Source organism: Peromyscus californicus, unplaced genomic scaffold (assembly GCF_007827085.1).
Source record: "Peromyscus californicus insignis strain IS unplaced genomic scaffold, ASM782708v3 Scaffold_3__1_contigs__length_106647218, whole genome shotgun sequence".
In the NCBI taxonomy this organism is placed as follows: domain Eukaryota; kingdom Metazoa; phylum Chordata; class Mammalia; order Rodentia; family Cricetidae; genus Peromyscus; species Peromyscus californicus.
In genome coordinates, this window is record NW_026294551.1 from 105,261,284 (window position 1) to 105,278,486 (window position 17,203).

The 17,203-nt window shown below is 44.6% G+C and overlaps 1 protein-coding gene across 5 annotated transcripts in view; it reads left to right on the forward strand.

Moving 5' to 3' along the window:
- Mrtfb (myocardin related transcription factor B) overlaps positions 1-17,203 on the forward strand; it is a 168,881-nt gene that overhangs the window by 133,502 nt on the left and 18,176 nt on the right. For all 5 annotated transcript variants that reach the window (XM_052759556.1, XM_052759557.1, XM_052759555.1 and 2 more), the window contains 3 exons: positions 10,476-10,613; positions 13,110-13,372; positions 16,631-16,712. In XM_052759556.1, coding sequence (XP_052615516.1) covers positions 10,476-10,613; positions 13,110-13,372; positions 16,631-16,712 — 483 coding nt within the window. The remainder of the gene's footprint in view (positions 1-10,475; positions 10,614-13,109; positions 13,373-16,630; positions 16,713-17,203) is intronic.

Consider the following 17,203-nt stretch of genomic DNA (forward strand, 5'->3'; position numbering starts at 1 on the left):
TCAGCTGAGTTCATAGGAAACTTGGAAGATTGAAAATGTGTTTCTTATGTTCTTGTCTTGTGAACACATTCTTATTAAAAATACGTTTTGGCCGGGCGGTGGTGGCGCACGCCTTTAATCCCAGCCCTCGGGAGGCAGAGCCAGGCGGATCTCTGTGAGTTCGAGGCCAGCCTGGACTACCAAGTGAGTTCCAGGAAAGGCGCAAAGCTACACAGAGAAACCCTTTCTCGAAAAAACAAAACAAAAACAAAAACAAAAAAAAAATACGTTTTGAAGCATTATTTCTCATTACACTCATCACTGTCTTCAACAAAAATGTAAAGAACTCTTGACTATCAAGGACAGACCACGTAGAGTTGGGTGCAGACAACTTTGTGAAGGGAGGTAGACAATTTAGTGTATGTCTCTAGAGGGTAGACAGTTTAGTCTGTGTGTATATGTATGTGAATGCATGTATGCACCGTTTCAATAAAGGTTCAATAATTAAGCTTTCTGAATGAATGACTGGAAAATCTATAGAGATTTGTATTCTTGTATTTAAAAGTGATCCCATCAGAGAGGGTGTGGTAGTTTGAATGTATTTGGCCCCCATAAGCTCATAGAAAGTGGCAGTATGTGTGGCCTTGTTGGAGGAAGTGTGTCACTGGGGTGGGCTTTGAGGTCTCCTGTGCTCAAGCTACACCCAGCGTCACAGTCCACTTCCTGTTGCCGGTGGATCAAGACGTAGAACTCTCAGCTCCTTCTCCAGCACCGTGTCTGCTTGAATACTGCCATGTCTGGCCATGATAATAATGGACTAAACCTCTGAAGCTGTAAGCTACCCAATTAAATGTTTTCTTTATAAAAGTTGCTGTGGTTGTGGTGTCTCCTCACAGCAATAGAAACCCAAACTAAGATAGATGACATGGGTAGTGACAGTCCAGATCTTCTGTCCAGGTTCACAGAACAGCAGTGTCTGTGGCCCCCAGTATTGCTGGAACCTGGCCTGAAGGGAAACTGGAGTTTTGTTGTTTTTTGTTTTGTTGTTGTTGTTGTTGTTGTTTTTTCAAGACCCTAGCTGTCCAGAAACTCACTCGGTAGACCAGGCGGGCCTTGAGCTCAGAGATCTGCCTGCTTCTGCCTCCCAAGCACTGGGACTTCAGGCGTGTGCCACCACCGCCAGGCAGAAACTGAGGGTTAAGGAGCATCACACACTGAGGTCTAAGCAGATGGAGAGAAGGGAGGCCTGCCGCCACTGTGCTCTCACATACTTGCTTCACCCTGGCTTGAGCTTTAAAAATAGGCCTAAAAAGAATGTCAAGTATGTAAGTAAATAAACATTAGAAAAGAGTTTGACTTAGCCATTTGAGTTACTTTTCTGCTTCTGTCTGAGTAGGTCAAGTTGTGAGATAGTTATTCACATGGCTATAGCTTTAGTAACAGAACTGTTACCTCAACTCTCTGTAAACAGCTTCTTGGGGCTGTGATGGTTGATCCTTAGCATCAAGTTGACTAGATTTGGAATCAGGTAGGAGATACAAGCAAGAGAGTATCTGCTAAGGGTGTTTCCTCAGAGGCGCTTAACTGAGGACACCAGGGTATTGCTGCCCCGTGGATGGGTCCCACTGAATAAATCAGTAGGAAGCCAGGCAAACTCATGTTTGTCTGTTCTGCTACCAGATGGATGCAGGTAGTCCCCGATGCCATGCCTTCTCACCAGGATGGGCTGTATCTCAAGACTATGAGCCACAACAACCCATCGGCTCCTATAGGCAGGTGTGTGGTCAGCAACAAGAAAAGTTAGGGCCACTGAGGCTTCACCTGTGAGAGAAATTGCCATCCTCTCTGTCACAGCCAAACCTTTTCTTTGCTCGTGAAAGTTGGTCCCTATCCAACTTTATGTGAGAAACTTTAACCAGAGGCAGTCCTGCCAAACTGACACTGTAAGCCCTTGGAGAGAAATGTGAATGGCAGTGTCTATCAAAGAATACAGATTGCTTATTGCTTATTACACCACACACGGAGCCTGGCTTGCTCCCTGAGCGGAGGCACTGATCTTCACATGCCTTCAGTGTGGCTGCAGAACTGTGTGCAACTACTCCCCATAGCCAGTAGCCAGGCCAGAGGAAAGACCTGCTTTGGGGAGTATAAGCAGTCCTCCGCATAGTCAAGGATGGTTCCACTGCAGTTACCTTGAGGCAACTTCTAGCCTGTGTGTGTATTTGTAAGGAAGGAATTGAGAATTCTCACATGTATCTGCATTACCCTGGCAGCTGAGAACAGGAAACCTTCAGTAAGTGACATTGTCGGGGTCTGTTGTGTTGTCAGTTTTTAAATGAAGTACAGAAGCAATCCTTATGTTGGTGAAGTCTAGAATTTTCATCTAGAATTGATAACTTTGATTTTGACAATGTTTGAACTTCCTTGTGTTTTTCCAGGTTTTTAGTTTCTTTTTTGGTTCCCTTTCTCACAGCTGTGACAAAGGCCTGACAGGACGCAACCTAAGTAGAAAGGGCTTGTTTTGGCTTGTAGTTTGTGAGGATGAAGTCCATCGTGCCGGGAGAGGCATGGCGACTGGAGAAGTGGCTCTTCACACTGCCGCTGCAGCCTGGGAAATAGTGACTAGGAAGCAGGCAGGCTGTGGAAGCTCAGGGACACCCCCAGGGACCCCTTCCTCCAGTCAGCCCCCACCTCTGAGTCTCACAACCTTCCAGACAGCTCCACCCACTCAGGACTAAGTAGGGGAGTTTGTGGATGGCATTTTATATTCAAATACATGTATAAAATCTATTCATAATTACTCTTACATTTCCTTCAAGGGAAAAGACCTTACCATACTGCTCCTCGTGATACCAAGTTCTGAGACAGCAAGATATCATTCATTTTATCATAGAAACACATATTTCCTGATTTAATGAATGAGACACCTTAGGAGATTGTTAAGGTCCCCAAAGGCCTGTGTGTGCTAGGCTGCCAGCTGGTGGACTTGAGAGGTAAATGGATCATGAAGGCACTGAGTTCATCCGTGGATTAATCCATTATTCAGAAGTTCATAGCCAAGTGAGCCATTAGGTGGGGCCCGGTAGGAGAAAGAGTGTGTCTGTTCCCAGCCTCTCATCACCCTGTTTCTGCCTTCTTACTGGCCTAAAAGTAGCAGAGTCGCTGAAACCACAAATCAACAATAAAAACCGAACACAGAGATCCTGGCTAGGTATTTTTTTCAGCTTTAGAACTCATTTCATCCCCAAAGATCACACATTGCAAATGGAGCACAACTTGTTTCATGCTTAGGCAACTCATGAACAGTGGGAAACTAGAAAATCCCAGTTTCCATATGTGGGTACAAGGGAGGTACCCGGTCCCTTTCATCTGCAGACTCTTTCCTCTTATTTTAGAATACCGGGATGTCCAGCCGTAAACATGGTCTGATAGCACGTCTGTGAATTCCCACAGCCTGGTACTTGGAGAGAGGACTGTTGAGCAGCTGCTCTGCTAAGCTGTCTCCCATGTCTTCTTCCCCTTCTACTCTCTCCCCAAGTCACCACAAGGTAGAAAGCCATCTGCTCCATACACATACATGTGCAAAGTAACACAACCTGTGGACCGATGGACTGAGTAAACCTCTTCCCTTTGCTAAGCTGACTGTCTCAAGCAGTTTGTCATAGTAATAGTGTAAGTGTTGCAGCTTGGATGGAAAGGTTTCCTGGCAGTTGGTAGCCAAGAAATACCACAAAGTCCCACCACACAACAAACCTCACACAAAAGACTTATTGGGAGGGGGGAAAAAACAGGAGGATGGCTGCCTCTGCTTGAACAAGAAACAGCAGAGAACTGAGCAAAAAGCAGGGTTTATATAGAGTTTCTTGTTGAGGGGGTGGCACTTTTCAGGGTGGAGCTTTCCAGGGTGGGGATTGGTGGGATTTCAAGTCCAGAGCTTGGACTTTTTACTTTGTAGGGTGGGGGCTGGGTCCAGCAGTTAGGGCAGTTAGAGTATTCTGTGGGTGGAACGTGGTAGTTGGAGGTCCTCAGGGAAGGGGCCTGGCCACTCGTGTGACTCGGGGGACTTACAAATAGAAAACTAATTAGTTCAATAATATATGGGCAAATTTTTTTTTTTTTTTTTCAAGACAGGGTTTCTCTGTGTAGCTTTGCGCCTTTCCTGGAACTCACTTGGTAGTCCAGGCTGGCCTCGAACTCACAGAGATCCACCTGCCTCTGCCTCCCGAGTGCTGGGATTAAAGGCGTGAGCCACCACCGCCCGGCTGGGCAAATATTTTTTAAAAAACTACTACAACCTTGATTTATAACTCCAATTTGTATACAGAATTTTTAAAATATATTTAAAATTACAAATCTACACTCAGGAGGCAGAGGCAGGCGGATCTCTGTGAGTTCGAGGCCAGCCTGGTCTACAAAGTGAGTTCCAGGAAAGGCGCAAAACTACAGAGAAACCCTGTCTCGAAAAACCAAAAAAAAAAAAAAAAAATTACAAATCTATGGTAATGACTTGTGGTTTATAACAATTTGTGCTCTAGCTAGTATAGAAGAGAGCTAGGGAAGGGTATACACCCCTGCATTCCCACACTCAGGAAGCCAAAACAGAAGGATTGGTCCCTTTGGGTCTGTAGACATGGGGTGCCATAAAGCAGCATCTCTGATGTGACTTGAACTGATTTTAAGAACAGCTCTCAGTGTCATGCATACTTGTCACAGTGACCAAAGACAATGCATTAAGAACATAAACAGAAAGAGAGAAGGGAGTCAGGTCATCACTACAAAAAAGTCAGCTGAACATAGAAAGACACGTAGAGTTCTGGGAATGCTTCTGTTGAGACATGAACATGATCTCAAACAATTCACAGATTCAGTACAAACCCTAGCAAATCCCCACAGTGATTTCCACTGAAATAATAACCTGTAAGGGTGTAAGGGGTCCCCAAAATCAAAACCATCTTGAATTTAAAAAAATATAATGTTGTCAGCCTCATCCTTTTTTAAAGGTGTTATTAATTAGATTATTTTCTTTGACAGTTTCATACATGCATATAATACATAATACATTGATTTTTTAAAACTTATCATGAAGCCATCAAAATAATATGGTGCTAGCATAAAAACAAGCACACAGACAAGTGGAATCTACCAGAGCCCACTGAAATAAGAGCCTAGAGAAAAAGGTCCTCATGTGTATGACAAAATATTCCTTGACAGAGACACTAAGATCACTCAGTGCAGGAAATGCGGTGTTACTAAGGAAGCCATGTATCCATATTTAAGAAAATTAATCTGTGTTTATCCTATACAGAATCAACTCACAATGGGAAAGACCTACATGTGAGCTGTAACACTAGGGAACACTTAGGAGACAGCATATGAGAAGTCATCCTGATCTTACATTTTCCCTGTTTTCTTGAACACAAGACCTAGGCAACAAGAGCTAATCAGTTCTAATCTAAATTTAAAAGTTTTGTACAAAGAATCTTATCAGCAGAATGAAAAGCCAACCCACAGAATGGGAGAAAGTACTTGAAGAGGGATTGTCTCTGGTTTCCATAAAGGACATTCACAAGTAAACTACACTATTCAGAAATAGGTACAAAACTGAGGGACATTTCTCCATAGAAGACACTGTGCTGGCTAGCTTTATGTCACGTTGACACAAACTAAAGTCATTTGAGAAGAGGGACCTCAACTGAGAAGACGCCTCCGTAAGATTCGGCTATAGTCAAACCCATAGGGCATTTTCCTCAATTAGTGACTGATGGGAAGGGCCATCCCACAGGGTGGGGCCATCCTTGTGCTGGTCCTGGGTACTATAAGAAAGCAGGCTGAGCAAGCCATGATGAGCAGTCAGTAAGCAGCACCCTCCATGGCCTCTGTATCAGCTCCTGCCCTGTTTGAGTTTCTGTCCTGACTTCCTTCAGTAGTGAGCAGCAATATGGAAGTATAAGTCATATAAACCCTTTCCTCCCCAACTTGCTTTGATCATGGCAAGTTGATCATTTCATCATGGCAATAGTAACCCTAAGACAATATAATATACAAGTAGCCAATAAGATATGATGATCTCTGATATATCCTAACTGTTATATAGACAATGGAAATAAATGCATCACAACATATATAGTCTAAAAAACCATTGAACATAAACCAGAAGATGCCATCCCATACCCAGAAAACACCAGGTTCTGGCACGTATGTGGAGAAACTGGAATTCTTGTGAGTTGTTACTGTAGTAACATATGTAGTTACATAGTCACTGTAGAAAATGGTGTCTTAAAAATACAATTTTTTCTCTTTTTTTTTTTTTTTTTTTTTTTTTTTCGAGACAGGGTTTCTCTGTGTAGCTTTGCGCCTTTCCTAGGACTCACTTGGTAGCCCAGGCTGGCCTCGAACTCACAGAGATCCGCCTGGCTCTGCCTCCCGAGTGCTGGGATTAAAGGCGTGCGCCACCACCGCCCGGCAAAAATACAATTTTACTGGGCCAGTGACATGGCTCAAGTGAGTAAGGGCATTTGCCACCAAGTTTGATGATGTAAATTCAGTCCCTGTAATCTGTGTAGCAATTGGGAGCTAACTGACTCCTCCATCCTCCACCAGCATGCATACCCACACTAAGTAAATAAAAACCTAAGTAAATAATGTTTAAGGCAGAACTTAACCAATGACCCAGCAGTTCTGTTCAGGATGAATGAGTTGAAAGCAGGAAGCAGGGTGTTGTGGCACACACCTATCATCCAATACTTCGCAAGCTGACACAGGAGGGTTGTTCTGAGTTCAAGAGCCTGGGCCATATAGTAAGACCCTGTCTTTAAAACATATGAACAAAAGGTTGTAACAAAGAATTAGAGCATATATATTCTCTATAACATACATACCACCATTCACCCTCTTCCTGTGAGCAGCATCTCATGGCAAACAGAAAAGCAGCCCTTCTGTGCACAGCATCTGAATGCAGAAACAAAAAGCTGCCCTTGGAAAGGAAGGGGTTCTATACCAGCTACAGTATAGGTGAACCAGAGCATTATATTAAATGAATGAGCCAATCACAGAGGGACACACACCAGCAAATGAGAATTTTACATGCCTGTACTCAACGTAGAAAACATGTTGGGTTTGTATTCAGCTCATTCATTGTTTATTTTATCTGTGTGGGAATTGAATTATCCAAATAGTATTCAAAGCACAGTTACAGTTTGAATTTATTTGCATGTTGCCATCTTCAGCAAGAACTTTTCTGCATCCTGAATTAAAACCATGCTTATTAGAGATTGAAAAGCTACAGTATAACAAAGTAAGAGTTTTCCAAAAGGCAACACCTGAGCCTTCATGTGCAGACAGTAGTCTGCAGGGGAGACAGCCAGAACCTGCATTGTGAACTTTTTCCTGTAGATTTCTAGTAAAAGAAAGGTTGGTTTTAAGGTTAAAAGTCTCTTTTTCTAACTTATTGTCAAAATATCCAGTATTTAATATTTTTCTGACATTTTCCTTTGAATGATGTGTTGTGTATATACACATGTATGTGGAAGCCAGGTTGATGTGTCAAGTATTATATATGCTCATGTGAGTGTGTGCATATGTGTGCATGCATGTGTCTGAGTGTGTGTGTCTGGAAGGTAGGGATTAACACTAGGGGTCCTCCTCAGTCACTCTCACCTAATTTTTTAAGAGAGGCTCTCTCCCTGAACCTGCAGCTCACTTATTTGGCAAGGCTGGCGAGACAAGGAGCCCTAGGGATCCTCCTGTCTCTCCCCAGCACTGGATTACATGCTCACTTCACACCTTGTATATTTTGTATGGATGCTGGAGTTCCAGTCTCAGGTCCTCGTGCTTACATGGCAAGCACTCTCCCAGCTGAGCCAGTCCCAGCCCTCTGCTGTTTTCTCCGATAGTGGTAAGATGAAAGTAAAGGTCCTAGCAGTCAGGAGCCCTGTATCCTGGGGTGGGAACAGTCATCCTATGGGATGGGAAATCAAGTCAGCAGCTTCTTTTTCTTCTAATTCTAAATCATTCAAGTTAGAGATTCACAAGGTGAACGCAGGTTTTGGTGTCAGTTTAGATACTTTAGTATTCTTTCTAAGGTGGTAACATATTGCTCAAAGGGTGACATATTAACTGTAGAGCAGAGGAAGTATCCTTTGTGACCTGGATATTTTCCACCCTTTTAGAAGAACATGGTAGGTTCGGAACCCTGGCACCTGGGTCCTTTTGGAGAGTTTACTTTATTGAAGCATAACCCTAGACATGTCATGTGCCATTTCTGGAGGATATTTTGGTTTGTGTCTTTCAAGACACGTAAGAAACCTGACAGAATGCCTAGAGGACTCTAGATATCTCTTCTTTCAGCTGGGTTATCTTCCCCTTAGGCACAGTGAACAACCAACCACTGTGTTTCAGTGGCTTTAGTTTTACGGTTTTCTGGCTAACAGTCACATTGAAGTAGAGATAGTTAAAGACAGCGTCTGTCTTAGAGGCTGAAGGAGGCAAGACGTCGTCTTCACAAGCACCCTAAGCTTCTGGGTAGCCCTTCAGGTTGTTCACACTCTGCTCACTCTCAGATAAATCAGACCAGGTGGAATGCTTTTGTATAATCCAAAATTCAAGCATTTGATTCGACTTCATACACCAGTTATAGAAGCGCCGAAGAGTATACTCCCTGTGTGACCACCCAGAAGGAAGTATCTCGGTCCCTAAAGAGTGCCAGGTGAAAGGACCACTGATAGCATAAGACCGTGTCCCATAGGAAAGTGCCACCTTTCACTTGAAACTTGGCTAGCCACAGGTTTATCAGAAAGCCAGACATCTCCAGAGTGTTGGAGAGCAGAGTCCAGAACCTTCATTTCTGGATGAAATGAGGCTGATCACAGCCATTGTCTTATGTTAATAATCTCAAGCTGAAATGAGTAGCAGGGGCTAGTCTCAGAGAGAGCCCTGAACTTGTACAGTCGCATACTCATTCACAGGCACAGCTGGGCTTAAGAATGTGACTTTGCTGAGGGAAGCCACAAGAACGCCATTCATCAATTAAACAGATGTTTATTGAGTGTACACACCAGGCTTCATATTTCTTATTGCTAATAGCACTCCAGGCTTTCAGCTTGTTTATCGTAAGGAAGGGAAATGCAGTTTGTTATTTTAAATACTTCCACAAGAGGACTGAAGGGAGTGGGATGTCTTTTCTGAAGAAAAGCCATTTTCCCTGAAGAAAAGCTGGTAATAAGGAAGCGGAAGTAAGAACACAGCATTCCCTCTGGTGATGGACATGCCTCATACTTGGAGTGGATTACTAGTGAGGAGCAGTAAAATCTACTGTAGCTGTTTCTGCCCCCATCCCAGCTCCATGCTGGTGCTCTCTAGCTCTGGAAGGGCAAAGCCCCTGTAAAAGAAGCTCAGGTATGCAAGGAGACAGTCTCCTGGGAACACATTCTTCCCCTTCTCTTTTAAAAGACACGAGGGAATGTGGTCAGTTAGCATCGGTTTGGAGACAGAAGTGTGAGGTGTGCAGCACATTGAAGGCCCCTGGGGATGGCATGAGCCTCCTGGGAGGTGCCACCAACAGCAGAAGGAGGCGGGCATGGTGCAGGCCTATGCTCTGGAAGACCAAACCCTACATGTGAATGAGCCAGGGTTAGTATGACCTGTCTGTCAAGAAAGGTTTAGAAATGCCATGTACTGTTCTGAGTGCTTTTATGAGTTGTTGTTCTTGTTCTTGTTGTTTTGTTTTGTTTTTGACAAAAATAGGGATGGTTCTAACCATACTTCTGGGGGAGTCGGGGGACAACACACACAACTATGTATCAGTTCAACCTTACTTAGTTTCAGCTGCTCACTGCTATAGAAGTAAAGGCTAAATAACCTGCTTCATGGAGATAAGTCTGTAATTAATTCCCTCTGAATCTCAGGCACAATAGTATATTTTTCTTTGTTTCATTTTTAGACTTATTTTTTATATTTTTGAGTTCTTTATACTTTTTTTTTGTTTTTTTTGTTTTGTTTTGTTTTTCGAGACAGGGTTTCTCTGTGTAGTTTTGGTGCCTGTCCTGGATCTCACTCTGTAGACCAGGCTGGCCTCGAACTCACAGAGATCCACCTGGCTCTGCCTCCCGAGTGCTGGGATCAAAGGCATGCGCCACCACCTCCTGGCTCTTTATACATTTTTTAATTAAAATAGAATTACATCACTTACCAATCCCTTTCTTCCTTCTAGCTTCTCCCAGGTCTCCTCCTTCCAAACCCCTCCCATGAGCCCCCCACTCTCAAATTGATAGACTCTTTTTCTTTACTCTTATTACAGATATGTATATGTGTATGTATGTGTGCACAAATATACAACTACGACATGCTGAGTCTTCTGTATGAATATGGTTTGGGGCCAACCACTTTGTATTGGATAATCAGCAAGGATGCTGTTTGTAAAATGAGGTCATTCCCTTGCACTTCCATTCCTCTTAAAGCCACTGACCTCATGGCCTTGTCTCTTTCTGCCTTTCCACCAGTTTAGCTCAGTGTCCCCAGCAGTTCCTGAATTCTTGAAAACCCCTCTAACTGCGGACCAGCCTCCCACGAGGTCTACAGCTCCCATCCTCCCCACGAACACTGTGTCCTCAGCGAAGCCAGGCCCAACGCTGGTGAAGGTAGGTACCCGGAGCACAGCACTGTAGTGCTCCACTCGGTGACTGGTGCCTCAGCATCAAGCCTGTGGACACAAGACAGAGAGGCATGTGTCTGGAATTCCCACAACCTTGAAAACGAAACTAATGCTTGCTGGACTGGGTCAGCACATGACCTGTCCCCCAGTAACAGATGACAAAGAGCTTGGCTGTATGAAGTGCTGGCTGCGTAGCATCCCAGGGACGTCTTTGATGACAGCCCGCTTTGGATTCTGTGTGCAAGGTGAAGCTCTATGGCACCCAGACAAGAGAGAGGATGTGCTGGTCAGAGGCTCTGGAGAGGCCTTTTGGTTGAGTCATTTTGTCCAAAGCAGCTTGGCAGGATCTCAGATACGCCTCCGGTTCCTGGCACTGTTCCCCAAAGTGCACTTGGTTGAAATAATTCAGTTAGAATAAATCCCAAGGAAGGAGAAAAATACTTAAATATGCAGTATATTTTTAAAGTTCTTAAAATCCTATTTATAATTTCTAAATAAGATGATGGGGGAAAATAACAATAAGGAATAGTTCAACCATCTCAATTGTGGCTTTTCCTAACCCTGGCAGAGTTCACGTCTCAACCCTTTTGAACTAAATAGGACATTAGTGTCACTAACCTCTTGTCACCCTGCAGAGGAGGCTGACCCTCAGGTAAGGAGTGGCATGGTTACAGAGGCCCCGTCTCGAGGTTCTGCTCCAGCCTTTGTCTGCCCTGAAGGTCATGCATCACTCAGTTCTAAGGCAAAGTTGCCTTTCAAATGAGCACACTCTTCTCTCCCAGCCAAGGCTTCTGAGGCAGTGGGACTCTAACTTCGGAAAACCTTTCCCTGGCTCAGCAGGAATGTCAACAAAGTCACCTCCTAACGCGTCGTGCGGTATCTCCTCCACATCCACCCCACCAGTATCCACCCCACGTCCCTCAATAGCACAGAGGGCCAGGATACCAGCCTGTCCTGTTGCCTTTCTCCTCCTCTGCCTCCCTACTAGCTTCTCTTAGGGAGGGTTTTGACTCTAGGGGAAGAAGCATCAACAAGGATTGTGCAGTCCCGGAAAAGGCAGAGGGAGGGGTGCACCAAGGCCTCCTGTGGTAAAGGAGAAATACAAGACTCCAGCAGCATTCCCACTGTATAGATTCTTGCTTGTACATGCGGACACTAGCTGACCAGCTAACTGGACTGTTGAGTGGTGTGTAATAGCTCAACAGACTGACAGACAAATTACAGCCTTGCCAGTTTCCGTGGGGTGCATGCTCCCACCAGCCACCAGCTTCAAGTAGCCTGTGTGACGTCACAAGCGCAGAGTTAGGAAAAGATGCACATAGAGCTCTTGTGAGTCAGTCAGAGCAGCCTGTTTCATGAGCTGTTTGTACAACCGCTGTAAAAGTCATGCTGCTGAACCACTCTTCTGTGACAAGAAGAGCCCGTGCCATCTGTAGCACAGGGAGAGGAAGGCACATTTCCAGTGAACGTGCATGGGGCTCCCCATGATCTGCTCTACACTGGCATGCATTCACAGAGGAAGTTATTAGCAGCCTTGGTGTCTGGTCTACATTCTTTTGGTGTGGGGAGGACTTGTCATTTTCTCATTCTTTGGTTACGAGGATATTGTATGTAGCTTAGTCACAAGATCTATTCAGTTGTCTGTCACTAAAGCAACTTAGGAATGATGTCCTGTTTTGTCTGGGTTTTTTGTTATTATTTATTTTTAGATGTATTTTATTTTTATTTATATGAGCATTTTGCCTGCATGTATGTATGTGCACCATGTGAGTGGCTTGTGTCCAAAGAGATCAAAAGATCCCCTGGAAACTGGAGTTACTGATGGTTGTAAGTCACCATGTGGATGTTGGGAACCAACAGGTCCTCTGCAAGAGCGGCCAGTTCTCCAAACAGCTGAGCCATCTCTCATCCACTGTTTGGTTTCATTTTGCTTTTTGTTTTGTAATGTTTTTCTTCTTTTTTTTGGAAATAGATGCTTTCTGTAGAATATATTCTGATCACAGTTTCCCCTTCCCCAACTCCTCTAAGGCTCTCCTCACCTTCCCTCCCGTTAGTATCTGCACCAACTCTGCCTCTCATTAGAAAACAAACAGGCATTTGAAGAATAATAATAAGATCAAACAAAAACAAACGGAAACAAGACAAAACAAACAAACCTGCTTTGTTCCTCACCTAGAAAGGTGAGGTTGGTCTGTTGATTTTGAAACTGAAAAGAACAACTCAAGAAAAAGTTGCCTGCCAGTCATAAGATAGGAGAGATGTATGGTCTTACCCCATTTTAAAAATAAAATGGAACATTTTCAGTTTTTTTTAATTTATATTGCCTGGCATTTTGAATTGTTATTTTCCTTAATGCTGCTTATATAATCTGTCTTATTCTCATTAGAAGGATTTATTTATTATTGTTTATTTATTTATTTTACATAGCCATACATCTCTTAAAATGTTCTCCCTTTTATTTTTTTATTTCCTCAAAAAATAGCAAAGCCATCCCAAGAATCCAAATGACAAACACCGTAGCAAAAAATGCAAAGATCCGAAACCCCGAGTGAAGAAGTTGAAGTACCACCAGTACATCCCACCCAACCAGAAAGGGGAGAAAAGCGAGCCACAGATGGACTCCAACTACGCCCGTCTGCTCCAGCAGCAGCAGCTCTTCCTACAGCTGCAGATCCTGAGCCAGCAGCAGCAGCAGCAGCAGCAGCAGCACTACAACTACCAGACCATCCTGCCTGCGCCCATCAAGTAAGCCTGCACGGGGGGGCGGGGGTCGTCCCACCATGGCTTATACCCTGGCTTTGGGAGGATCCCAAGTTACAGAAGGTTGAATGTGGCCCAGCACTCTGCTCAGGGACCACCCTCACTTGGCTGCTGTCCAAGCTCACCACACAGTGTCTGCAGTCCCAAAGTAAATGTGGCCTGCCTTCTAGTCGGGCATTTGTCCTCCAGTAGACTCTGAGCTTTTCACAGCTCTTCAGGGAAGATGTGCCCACTGGACCTGTCAGTACCAAGTGCATGAGAAAACCGTGGGATGCACACCCACATATGTGAAGAAGCATGGGTGGAAAGCTTTGTGGAACGTTCCATAGGGAAGGCTCTAGAAGGCTCTTCCAAATAGAGAAAGAGACAAACTCTGATAGAGGAAGGACATGCATTGGTGGTGAGCAAAGTTGCCTGATGGAGGACCATGGGTGATTCCTAAGAAAGGCCCAAGGAAGGAAGTAGAGTCGTGCTGCAGGAGACTGCTCCACGTGGCAGATGGCGCAGTGCTTAGACAGAGGTAACCTGGTAGGACTGAACCATTAAAAACAAGTTGGATACTGATAATAAAGGAGATTCTGGAAATGTTCAGGGGCAAAGGGGCAGTGATGAGGTCCTGAAAGACATGGCAGGTGACTCATAGAGGAAGTTCTCTATGCCCAGGAGTGCAGAAGGATGGCATTGCCACAGCTTCCCACCTATTGTTAGGGCCCATAGTAGGCAAGTTTGTACCCTCAACTCACTGATTGAAAAATGTTTTAGATATTTATCCCAATATGCTTTTTCTGAAACTCAAAATGCAAAGGTCCTATCCTTCCCTTCCCACGTATCCAGCTCTAGAGACAAGGAAGGGACACAGAAGCTTGTCATTGGGAAAATACTCTGAGTGCAAGCTGCTCAGTATCATAGGAGAATGATTATCAATTTCCTTCTCTTAAGAGAAAAATATCATGATGAAGATTAAATTGATTGGTAATTTAGACCATCTTGTGGAGCACATGTCTAAAACAGAGCATGAAGATGGAGAAGTAATTCTGTAACGTGTTATTATTTAAAAGCAAGCAAGCCCAAGTGAGCTGTTATGGTGGAAAGGAGTCAGAGTTGGGACAGGACCCAAGCAGCTGTCACTACGTTTTAGCTTTGTCTAAGACCTGGGCAGATGTCCTACACCACCACCTGCTCAGGCACCAGGAGTGACAACAGTGGTGCCCATGGTTCCTAGCTGTTCACGCCACCATCAGCCCCGCTGCCGTCTAGTAGGGTTGGTCTTTTGACTCCATCCCAGTAGGAAACTGAAACTGAAAAATCCACAGAATGATTTTTCCTGTAATAGCTACCTGTGAATTACCCTTTTCAAAGTGAAGCAGACATGCTTGCAGTCAGAACATCCATGTACATAAACTTGAAACAATTTTTAAGATTTATTATTTTATGTCTTTGAATGTTTTGCCTGCATGTATATATGTGTGCCATGTGCATGCCTGGTGCTGGAGGAGGTCGGAGAGGGTATCAGATCCCCTGGGACTGGAGTGACAAGACAGTTGTGAACTGCCATATTGGTGCTTGGAATGGAACCCAGGTCCTCTACAAGAGCAACAAGGGCTCTTAATGCTGAGCCCACTCGTTAGCTAACCTCTGCCTGGAAAGAGGACAGCAGGGGCGTAGGACTCTAGACTCCACAAACCCTGTCCTTCCTTGAGGCTTCCATTTGCCTCCCCTCCCCAAGAACCCCAACTGCCATAACTAAACCTCCCCAAGAAGAGGAAAGAGCCATCTAGTGTCCTGTGTCATTTAACCAGAGGAAGACTGAACTCAAGTTCTGGCCAGCTCCCAGATCTGATAAATGAGGATTTTGTTTTCCAGCACACTACTAATCTTTACCAGAGATCTGTGACAGAGCATAGAGAACTGAAGCCAGGTGTGGTCAGGCACTGCCATAATCCCAGCATGAGGGGAGGTAAGGCTGGAGGTTGCAGGTTCAGGTCTAGCTCAGGCCACATCGCAAGACTGTCTCAACAAAAACAAAAAGACAGAAGACCCGAAGGTCTGCTGTGGGGAAATCCAAGTTTATATATCAGGTTCAGACGTCTGTGCCCATCCCTGTGCCTCCTTGTTACTGCAGAGCAAGCCTGGGCTTCACATAAGCCCAGAGTGGTCTCATAACAGCAGAAGTTAGAAAAGGTGTCAGGAGCCCACTTCAGGCCTCAGAACCTCAGGTCTCTCATCTGTGATTTAGTTGAAAAAAAAATTCAGCTTTTAAAATAACAGAAATAAGTTAAACAGTGAGTCATAGGCACAGATATGGAATCCTGGCCATAAAGGTAGCAGAAAGGGTTACATTTGTGTTTATGTGTACACACATGTGCAGGTCAGAAGTCAATATCAGGTAGGTCCTCTCATCAAACCCAGAGCTCAGTCTTAAGGCCAGCAAGCCCCAGGGACCCTTCTGTCCCCACCTCCCCAATGCTCAGGTTAGACACACACCTCTGTGCCCAGCTTTTCATGGAGATGCTGAGGATCTGAACACAGATCCTCAACCTTGCATAGCTCTCTACCAACTGAGCCATCTCCCTAGCCCCATGAGTAATACTTCACTGTATATTCTCCAGAGGACAATATCACTAAATAGAATAAAGGGGGTTGGGGTGGGGACATCAGGTAATAAAGCACAGTATAGCAATTATTCATACTTCATGGAGAGGTTGATACAGAAAAATGTCCAAGAATGCTCCTCGTGGGGACAATATTGAATGACAATAAAACCCAAAGCACCAATTAAGTTTCTACCACTCTGAGGTAAGACTTTAAGTTCTGTGTGAGAAGAAGCTAATGATACATAAAACACTCCGCATTTTGCCCAAACCTCAAAAAAACTTCATTTTCAAGACTAGGTAGGCATTTTAACTCAACCCACACCAGGCAAGTGTTGAAAGGCACAGATGTAAATGTGTTACCTGCCAGTGTGCAGTGTGTGCCACAGCTAGCATGTGGCCCTTCGAGCTTTCCTTTAGGGTACCCTGTCCTTTGCCTTCTCGGCATCAAGCTTAGAGCCACCTTCTAAATTTCCTCCACACAGACAGTGCCTCTAGGGGTTTGACTGGGATAGAATGCATTTGCTATTTCCACGATACTGAGTCTTCCCATGTGTGTCCATAATTGAGTCTCCCTGTGAGCGGATAGATTGTTGATGGAGCCAACCTAGAAGCAGCTTGTTGTGAACTCTCGTTTCTTTTCCTGTTGAAGAAATGACAAGAACAGCAGCAGTAGCCCGACTGCACCTGCAAGGAGGCCAGGGCCTCTGCCTCCCAGCCTGGACGACTTAAAGGTAGTGACCATCCCACCTCCAGCTTATCCCCGCAGTAGCTGACACGTGAGCAGACGGCCAGGGTTGCCTGTCCTGTGCACAGTTTTCCATAGGTGAACAACAGTAGTTCCCTTTGTAGGAGTGTTTTCTTTTTATTTCAGTTAGGTTTTATCTTTCACATAGCTGATAATTCTCATTTACTGACGTGTGGCTTATTTGAGCACCGTGAGCAGAGAGCACTTCTGTGTAGCAGTTCTTAGAGGACCAGCTCTTTCCAGGCACTGCTCACAGGCTTCTGTGCCTCCTCTGAAGATTTGAGTTCATGATGGTGAATACAGATGTGAGTACAGATGGAGAAAGTCCAAGTTTATATGTCAGGTTCAGACATCTGCTGGAGTGGCGGCCCATCCCTCTGTGGGCAAGGGAGGGAGGTCTGCTGTTTATGCCCCAAGACTCCCCATCCCTCTGTGGGCAAGTGTAGATGAACGGTCTTATTAAATAAGAAATACAGA